The following is a 9,673-nucleotide window of genomic DNA, read 5'->3' on the forward strand; positions in this document are numbered from 1 at the left end:
ATGAAGCCCATTTGTGTGGAAAAACTCATTCTGATTGGCTGGGCCTGGCTCACAAGTGGGTGGGCCTATGCCCTCCCATGGCTGCATCCCTGCCCAGTCATGTGAAATCCATAGAGGGCCTAATTAATGTATTTATATTCACTGATTTCCTTATATGAACTGTAACTCAGTAAAAACTTTGAAATTGTTGCATTTATATTCGTTCAGTATATATATATATATATATATATATATATATATATATATATATATATATATACGCCCCCCCCAGGTCGTATATAAACTGCTGCACCCACATTATCCTCATTCAATAATAAGAGAGTTTTATTTCTGTCAACTAAAAACAAGAGTACACACAGAAACCACCACTGCATAAATTGATAATATATAAAATGGTACACTGTATATACATATATCAATGTACAAACATATATATGCTCAGACATGTCATGAGAGGTAATAGAGTCCCATTTTATTTGTCACATGCGCCAGAGGAGATGGCTGCCGTTTTACGATCTCCTAACCAATTATGCTACGTGTGTGTTTTTGGCATTTAAAAAAACGTATTTTGTACATAATGTTTCTATTTCTGAGACCGTAAGTTGGATGGTGGTGGTGTGTGTAGCGTACACCTGCTGTGTAAATAGGCCACTGCTGTCATCATGCAAAATGTAACAAAACCACACACACTGTATGAGGGCATGCATATATTTAAGCACTTATTTAAGCATCCCTCAGAATGCACACAGTTTTAGGCCTACATTATGTTTAAAAAGCTTTTTGGTAAGTCTAAAATGATTGATATCATTTTAATTCACATAGTTTAACTGCATTCTAAATATTACAAACAAGCAGACATTTTGCAGTAAATATTAAAAACGTATTCAATAACAAGGCACCAATGAAAGAAAATGATCTATGATCTATGTCAGATATGAAAAAAAGCACATAATGTACAATTAATGGCCCGAGTAGTTAAGTTATTTTAATTGAGTTAACTAAATTAAACACATCTATAGATTTGGTACTTTACAACATCCTGGGTCTGTATGTTTTTTATTATTTACAATTGAATCAAATACAGATATGTAACGATCTATCCACCTCTCACCTCCCCTTCTTGCCTACCCTAGGCTGTATCTGACCTGTGTGTTGTTCTCGGGATAAGGCTTAGTTTGATTTGGATTATGTTTAGGTTTAATTTAGCGTGGGTTTGCTCTTAGACTGTATCTGTTATCAGTCCAGTATGTTGTCGTCAGGCGTTCCGGTCACAGGGAGGGATATATTCCAGACCCAGATGAGCAAAGATCTCCTCCTCTGAACTAGCCCTTAGATACTGCGTCTGATCAGAGAGCAAGAGAGAGCAATGAGGAGGAGAGAGACAAGGGAGAGAGAGAGAGCAAGAGAGAGAATAAGAGAGGGAGATGGAAAAGACAGAGTTAGGACACATAAGACCATAGTTTAACCCTCAGATCACTACAGCTGATTGTCAGCATCACGTCTTTGTGCAGGTGCCAGCCCTTTGAAGTGAGCACACAAAGACACAATATTTAAAATGTGTGCATGTGTATGTGTGTTTGTATCCATTAGTGTCCAAGTATCTGTGCCCTTTGAAATGTTTGAATCCTCCTTGACTATGATGTGTGGATTCAAATAAAGTATTGTGAGACTGAAATTACAAGACTGTTATAATACTGTTATTGCATCAAATGGTTGTGTTATGCAACAGAATAGGGGGGTTGTTATAACTATATTGTGTCTGTGTGAACAGTGGGCCTTGGGCTTAATGCGGACAGTAGATTTACGATGCCTTTGGTGATAAAACTGAAAAGGCCGCATTTCATCGCATGAGTTGGTGTTTGTGTGCTGGGAGGTACCAGGGTGGAGATTGCTCGTACGGATAATTATGAGACAAACCTTGTTTTTGGGGACCATACCCTGGTTGCTATACAATGAGACGTCTTTACAGCAGATACTCTCTGCTGTAAAGATACTGATACTGTCTGCTGTGAATTATTAGTATATTTTATACAAATCCTAACCCTCTGACCCATTCCACACATCTGTTGTTTGTCATGTAGACTAAGAGGATGTATCTTTGCTATAAAAAGGTAGCAAAAAAGGTATCCTGTATCAGGGCTCTCAACAAATCATCTAAAAGTGGTTCATCGACCAGCCATCGTTATCGCAGAGCACACAATCGATTCACTTCATATGTGTGTTGTATTGACCTGCTCCCTTATTAATAAGTGCATAAAGATTTAGTTTAAGTATAACTCTGACTTGTGTGATAAGTTTGTCTCTCATTTGATAATACAGAAATGAACCACTACTGTATTGAAAATGTGTGTGTGTTTGAGAGAGGGTGTGTACCCGTTTTCTGTCGTACAGAGCATGGCTGCTCAGAGTCATGGCCTTCTCATGTACTGCCCAGCGTCGCAGCTCTCTCTCAAACAACTGCACAGAGAGACAGAGAGAGAGAGAGAGGGAGTAAAAGAGTGAGTGTGTGAAAGAGAGAGAAGTCTGGTTGAAAATGCGCTCCGCTCGCACGTCATCAGGCAAAATACATTTACAGGGGTGGAATCCCAAAATAAACGTGTAAAGTAATCAAACAAAATGTAGCTAGTTGTGCAAGACATTTTACAGTAATTAGCATATTGTTTTGAAATGTTTGCATGCTTTTCTCCTCTGAGAAAACAACTGCTTCAAAGGGGATGTAGCAGATCAAAACTCTTCCTGGAAGGACTCTGGTAGGATACACATGACTATCCTCAATGAAAGGTGGCTATTGAGGAGGAGAGGACACTCTTCCTACTAACAAATGAACACTCTCCTTGACTACTTATTTGTTTCCGGAGGAAAGAAGACAGAGGACAGACTTTTCCCCAAATGAGATAAGGCCTAAGATTCACATGGAAGGCTGGTTGGGGGTGAGTTGCATCTTAAAGCCTTATAACAGTATCACAAGTTAGAGGTCGGGGGTTAGGTTTAGGCCGTACCTTCGATCCAGTCCAGCCCAGCAATGCGAAGGCAAACTGACTGTATGGAGAGACCACCAGGTCTACCCTCACTGCTCTCCAGGACCGGGGACCTGAGCACTGAGAATGACCCAGCACCCAGCTCACCTTCTGGGCATGATCACCCACCACCACAAGGGTCTGGGGAAGTGGGTGAGGAGAGTCTGAGTGGGTGTGTGGATCTATATTGGTCAGTGTCTGTGGACCATCCTCCGTCTGGATCTCCCTCCCCGTCTGGATCTCCCTCCCCGTCTGGATCTCCCTCCCCGTCTGGATCTCCCTCCCCGTCTGGATCTCCCTCCCTTCGTTGTCTGTGCTCAGTCTAAAGATGGAGAAGCATCTTTCAAATCGGTCCATGTTAGAGGCTGGCCTCGCAGGACCCTCTTTGCTCTCCAGATAAGAGTTCCCAGTGGTCTTCTGGTACAACAGGAAGCCCTGGGGACAGAATAGAGTGTTACACCCGTGGGGGTACAGAAACATCCTTACTCAGGTGGGCTTGTTGAACTGAACACGCCTGATGGTGTTTTGTATAGTAAACAGCTAAGCATACATTCCATATTTAGTTGACAAAAGGAAATGGGGAAATGCTTTCTGGGAATTGTAATAGATAGTGTAAAGTTGTTTGGATGGAAAATAGAAACATCTGGTGTGTGTTACCTGTGCTTCAAGCCAGGACACCACCTTAGGCATGAGCCCCTCCTCTCTGCCCTCGTCGGGATGGGTTATCAAGAAGTCCACATCATGACCAGTCTGCTTACCTCTATAGTAGGGATGTGACAAATGAACATGTTTGCTCACATTTAAAAACAGCAAGAAAAAATATCTTACAATTCCAAGTCAATTCACAATGCAGAATAATGAGATTGTAATGTTCTTTGTTTCACAGAAACTCACCCGGGATACGTCATCAGAGTCGGTACAGCCACCTGGCTTTTTCTTTAAAAATATATTTTTTTACCCCCTTTTCGTGGTATCCAATTGTTAGTAGTTACTATCTTGTCTCATCGCTACAACTCCCGTACAGGATCGGGAGAGACGAAGGTTGAAAGTCATGCGAAACACAACCCAACCAAGCCGCACTGCTTCTTAACAGAGCGCGCCTCCAACCCGGAAGCCAGCCGCACCAATGTGTCGGAGGAAACACTATGCACCTGGCTACCTTGGTTAGCGTGCACTGCGCCCGGCCCGCCACAGGAGTCGCTGGTGCGTGATGAGACAAGGATATCCCTACTGGCCAAACCCTCCCTAACCCGGGCGACGCTCGGCCTCTCTGGTAAGAAGAAGGGCGGGGGTGTATGCCTTATTATTAACGAGATGTGTTGTGATCATAACAACATACAGGAACTCAAGTCCTTCTGTTCATCTGACCTAGAATTCCTTACAATCAAATGCCGGCCGCATTATCTACCAAGATAATTATCTTCGATCATAATCAGTCGTGTATACCCCCCCACCCCGCAAGCAGACACATCGACGGCCCCGAAATAACTTAATTTGACTCTATGTCGACTGGAAACCACATATCCTGAGGCTGCATTTATTGTAGCTGGGGATTTTAACAAGGCTAATTAGAAAACAAGGCTCCCTAAATTTTAGCAGCATTTTGAATGCGCGACCCGGGCTGGCAAAACCCTGGATCATTGTTATTCTAACTTCCACGACGCATATAAAGCCATAACCCACTCTCCTTTCGTAAAATCTGACCACGACTCCATTTTGTTGCTCTCTGCCTATAGACAGAAACTAAAACAGGAAGCACCCGTGCTTAGGTCTGTTCAACGCTGGTACGACCAATCGGATTCCACGCTTCAAGATTGCTTTGATCACGTGGACTGGGATATGTTATGTTCCGCATAGCGTCGGACAATAACATTGATGAATACGCTGATTCGGTGAGCGAGTTTATTAGCAAGTGCATCGCTGATGTTGCATCCACAGCGTGTATTAAAACATTCCCCAACCAGAAACCGTGGATTGACGGCAGCATTCGTTCAAAACTGAAAGTGCGAACCACTGCTTTTAATCAGGGCAAGGTGATCGGAAACATAACCGAATACAAACAGTGTACCTATTCCCTCTGCAAGGTAATCAAACAAGCTAAGGGTCAGCATAGAGACAAAGTAGAGACGCAATTCAACGGCTCAGACACGAGAGGTATGTGGCAGGGTCTACAGTCAATCACGGACTACAAAAGGAAAACCAGCCCTGTCAAGGACCAGGATGTCTTGCTCCCAGACAAACTAAACAACTTCTTGCTCGCTTTGAGGACACTACAGTGCCATTGACACGGCCCGCTAAGAAAATCTGCAGCCAACGTGAGTAAAACTTTACGGCATCACCAGCCGCGTCCTCAGAGCATGCACAGACAAGCTGGCTGGTGTGTTTACGGACATATTCAATCAATCCCTATCCCAGTCTGCTATTCCCACATGCTTCAAGAGGGCCACCATTGTTTCTGTTCCCAAGAAAGCTAAGGTAACTGAGCTAAAGGACTATCGCCCCGTAGCACTCACTTCAGTCATCATGAAGTGCTTTGAGAGACTAGTCAAGGACCATATCACCTCCACCCTACCGGACACCCTAGACCGACTCCAATTTTCTTACCGCCCCAATAGGTCCACAGACGACGCAATCGCAATCACACTGCCCTAACCCATCTGGACAAGAGGAATACCTATGTGAGAATGCTGTTCATTGACTACAGCTCAGCATTTAACACCATAGTACCCTCCAAGCTCGAGACCCTGGGTCTTGACCCCGCCCTGTGCAACTGGGTCCTCGACTTCGTGACGGGCCGCCCCCAGGTGGTGAGGGTAGGTAACAATATCTCCACCCCGCTGATCCTCAACACTGGGGCCCCACAAGGGTGCATTCTCAGCCCTCTCCTGTACTCCCTGTTCACCCACGACTGCGTGGCCATGCACGCCTCCAACTCAATCATCAAGTTTGCAGACGACACTATAGTGATAGGCTTGATTACCAACAACGACGAGACGGCCTACAGGGAGGAGGTGAGGGCCCTCGGAGTATGGCGTCAGGAAAATAACCTCACACTCAATGTCAACAAAACAAAGGAGATGATTGTGGACTTCAGGAAACAGCAGAGGGAGTAGCCCCCTAGTCACATCGATGGGACAGTAGTGGAGAAGGTGGAAAGTTCCTCGGCGTACACATTACGGACAAACTGAAATGGTCCACCCACACAGACAGTGTGGTGAAGAAGGCGCAGTAGCGCCTCTTCAACCTCAGGGGGCTGAAGAAATTTGTCTCATCACCAGAAACACTAAAACTTTTAAACGCACAATCGAGAGCATCCTGTCGGGCTATATCACCGCCTGGTACGGCAACTGCTCCGCCCACAACCATAAGGCTCTCCAGAGGGTAGTGAGGTCTGCACAACACATCACAAACTACCTGCCCTCCAGGACACCTACACCATCCGATGTCACAGGAAGGCCAAAAATATCATCAAGGACAACAACCACCCGAGCCACTGTCTGTTCACCCCGCCATCATCCTTCTAGCTTTTATCTAATATATAATAATAATAATAATAATATATGCCATTTAGCAGACGCTTTTATCCAAAGCGACTTACAGTCATGTGTGCATACATTCTACGTATGGGTGGTCCCGGGAATCGAACCCACTACCCTGGCGTTACAAGCGCCATGCTCTACCAACTGAGCTACAGAAGGACCATATCTCAAGGCCATCAGACTGTTAAACAGCCATCACTAACATTGAGTGGCTGCTGCCAACATACTGACTCAAATCTCGAGCCACTTTAATAAGGAAAATGTATGTAACAAATGTATCACTAGCCACTTTAAACAATGCCTTTATATAATGTTTACATACCCTCCATTACTCATCTCATATGTATATACTGTACTCTATACTAGAGGTCGACCGATTAATCGGAATGGCCGAATAATTAGGGCCAATTTCAAGTTTTCATAACAAATCAGAAATCAGTATTTTTGGGCGCCTATTTGCCGATTTTTATTATATATATATATATATATATATATAAATATATTTAAAAAATATATATATTATCTTTATATATACCTTTATTTAACTAGGCAAGTCAGTTAAGAACACATTCTTATTTTCAATGACGGCCTAGGAACGGTGGGTTAACTACCTTGTTCAGGGGCAGAACGACAGATTTTCACCTTGTCAGCTCGGGGGATCCAATCTTGAAAACATTAAACTTATCATATAAAAAACAATCAATCATAATCACTAGTTAACTACACATGGTTGATGATATTACTAGATATTATCTAGGGTGTCCTGCGTTGCATATAATCTGACTGAGCATACAAGTATCTAAGTATCTGACTGAGCGGTGGTAGGTAGAAGCAGGTGCGTAAACATTCATTCAAACAGCACTTTGTGCGTTTTGCCAGCAGCTCTTCATTTTGCGTCAAGCATTGCGCTGTTTATGACTTCAAGCCTGAGGCTGGTGTAACCGAAGTGAAATGGCTAGCTAGTTAGCGTGCGCTAATAGCGTTTCAAACGTCACTCGCTCTGAGCCTTCTAGTAGTTGTTCCCCTTGCTCTGCTTGGGTAACGCTGCTCCAGGGAGGAGCGAGGAGAGGGACGGAAGCTATACTGTTACACTGGCAATACTAAAGTGCCTATCAGAACATCCAATAGTCAAAGGTTAATGAAATACAAATGGTATAGAGGGAAATAGTCCTATAATTCCTATAATAACTACAACCTTAAAATCTTACCTGGGAATATTGAAGAGTCATGTTAAAAGGAACCACCAGCTTTCATATGTTCTCATGTTCTGAGCAAGGAACTGAAACGTTAGCTTTCTTACATAGCACATATTGCACTTTTACTTTCTTCTCCGACACTTTGTTTTTGCATTATTTAAACCAAATTGAACATGTTTCATTATTTACTTGGAGGCTAAATTGATTTTATTCATGTATTAAGTTAAAATAAGTGTTCATTCAGTATTGTTGTAATGTCATTATTATAAATACATAAAAATATAAAATTGTCCGATTAATCGGTATCGGCTTTTTTTGGTCCTCCAATAATCGGTCGACCTCTACTCTATACCATCTCCTGCATCTTGCCTATGCCGTTCGGCCATCACTCACTCAAATATTTTTATATATATATATCCTTATTCATTCCTTTACACTTGTGTTTATAAGGTAGTTGTTGTGAAATTGTTAGGTTAGATTACTTGTTAGATATTACTGCATGGTCAGAACAAGAAGCACAAGCATTTCGCTACACTCGCATTAACATCTGCTAACAATGTGTATATGACAAATAAAATTTGATGGTTCTATTACGCGCGTATGACCACTAGGGCCAGGCAATGAAGTTCTACCTACCACAGTCATATAGCCTTGAAAACACCTCAATGAAGTTCTACCTACCACAGTCATATAGCCTTGAAAATGCCTCAATGAAGTTCTACCTACCAGTCATATAGCCTTGAAAACGCCTCAATGAAGTTCTACCTACCAGTCATATAGCCTTGAAAACACCTCAATGAAGTTCTACCTACCACAGACATATAGCCTTGAAAACTCCTCAATGAAGTTCTACCTACCACAGACATATAGCCTTGAAAACTCCTCAATGAAGTTCTACCTACCACAGTCATATAGCCTTGAAAACTCCTCAATGAAGTTCTACCTACCACAGTCATATAGCCTTGAAAATGCCTCAATGAAGTTCTACCTACCACAGACATGTAGCCTTGAAAACACCTCAATGAAGTTCTACCTACCACAGATATATATAGCCTTGAAAACGCCTCAATGAAGTTCTACCTACCACAGACATATAGCCTGTGGTATAGCCTCGGCTACGGCATGTTTGTCTGTCTGTAAGGGTACACTACGGCTTTTTAAATGCTGAAACTAAACCTTCTCTGGGAATCGTTTCGAAGCGCCACTGAACGGGCATTTTACTAACCTCCATCACTATTCAACCATAACGGTCAATAAAATGACCTAGAGCTGCCTGCGTGCAGACCACTCTCTCCTAAAAAAAGTATGTACATTATTTTTAAAATACTGTCACTTACCAAGACATTTAGCAGAAAACATTTTCCACTAGGCATCGACTACTAAGAATCAGTATTTTTGGAACGGAGGAGACTGATAAGTTGCAGTACTTCCGAGTACACAAACACTCGCATCTTTCATAGCGAGCTAGCGAGGGACGGAGAGAGAGGGGAGGGGCACAGTATAGGCAGGTCGGCCACCAGGCAGACGGAGTCAGAACCGTGCAGTAGGCCCATCTTTCATAGCGAGCTAGCGAGGGATGGAGAGAGAGGGGAGGGGCACAGTATAGGCAGGTCGGCCACCAGGCAGACGGAGTCAGAACCGTGCAGTAGGCCCATCTTTCATAGCGAGCTAGCGAGGGACGGAGAGAGAGGGGAGGGGCACAGTATAGGCAGGTCGGCCACCAGGCAGACGGAGTCAGAACCGTGCAGTAGGCCCATCTTTCATAGCGAGGGGGACGGAGAGAGAGGGGAGGGGCACAGTATAGGCAGGTCAGCCACCAGGCAGACGGAGTCAGAACCGTGCAGTAGGCCCATCTTTCATAGCGAGCTAGCGAGGGACGGAGAGAGAGGGGAGGGGCACAGTATAGGCAGGTCGGCCACCA

At 43.7% G+C, this 9,673-nt stretch overlaps 1 protein-coding gene across 2 annotated transcripts in view; it reads right to left on the reverse strand.

The window, feature by feature from the left end:
* Window positions 1–302: 302 nt before the first annotated feature.
* Window positions 303–9,673, reverse strand: part of polm (polymerase (DNA directed), mu) — a 15,638-nt gene continuing 6,267 nt past the window's right edge. For both annotated transcript variants that reach the window (XM_046290278.1, XM_046290279.1), the window contains exons 8-11: window positions 3,675–3,777; window positions 3,000–3,452; window positions 2,374–2,457; window positions 303–1,342 (exon numbers count right to left, since the gene is read on the reverse strand). In XM_046290278.1, coding sequence (XP_046146234.1) covers window positions 1,256–1,342; window positions 2,374–2,457; window positions 3,000–3,452; window positions 3,675–3,777 — 727 coding nt within the window. In that variant the 3' untranslated portion in view covers window positions 303–1,255. The remainder of the gene's footprint in view (window positions 1,343–2,373; window positions 2,458–2,999; window positions 3,453–3,674; window positions 3,778–9,673) is intronic.

Source organism: Oncorhynchus gorbuscha, linkage group LG11 (genome assembly GCF_021184085.1).
Source record: "Oncorhynchus gorbuscha isolate QuinsamMale2020 ecotype Even-year linkage group LG11, OgorEven_v1.0, whole genome shotgun sequence".
Lineage (NCBI taxonomy): Eukaryota > Metazoa > Chordata > Actinopteri > Salmoniformes > Salmonidae > Oncorhynchus > Oncorhynchus gorbuscha.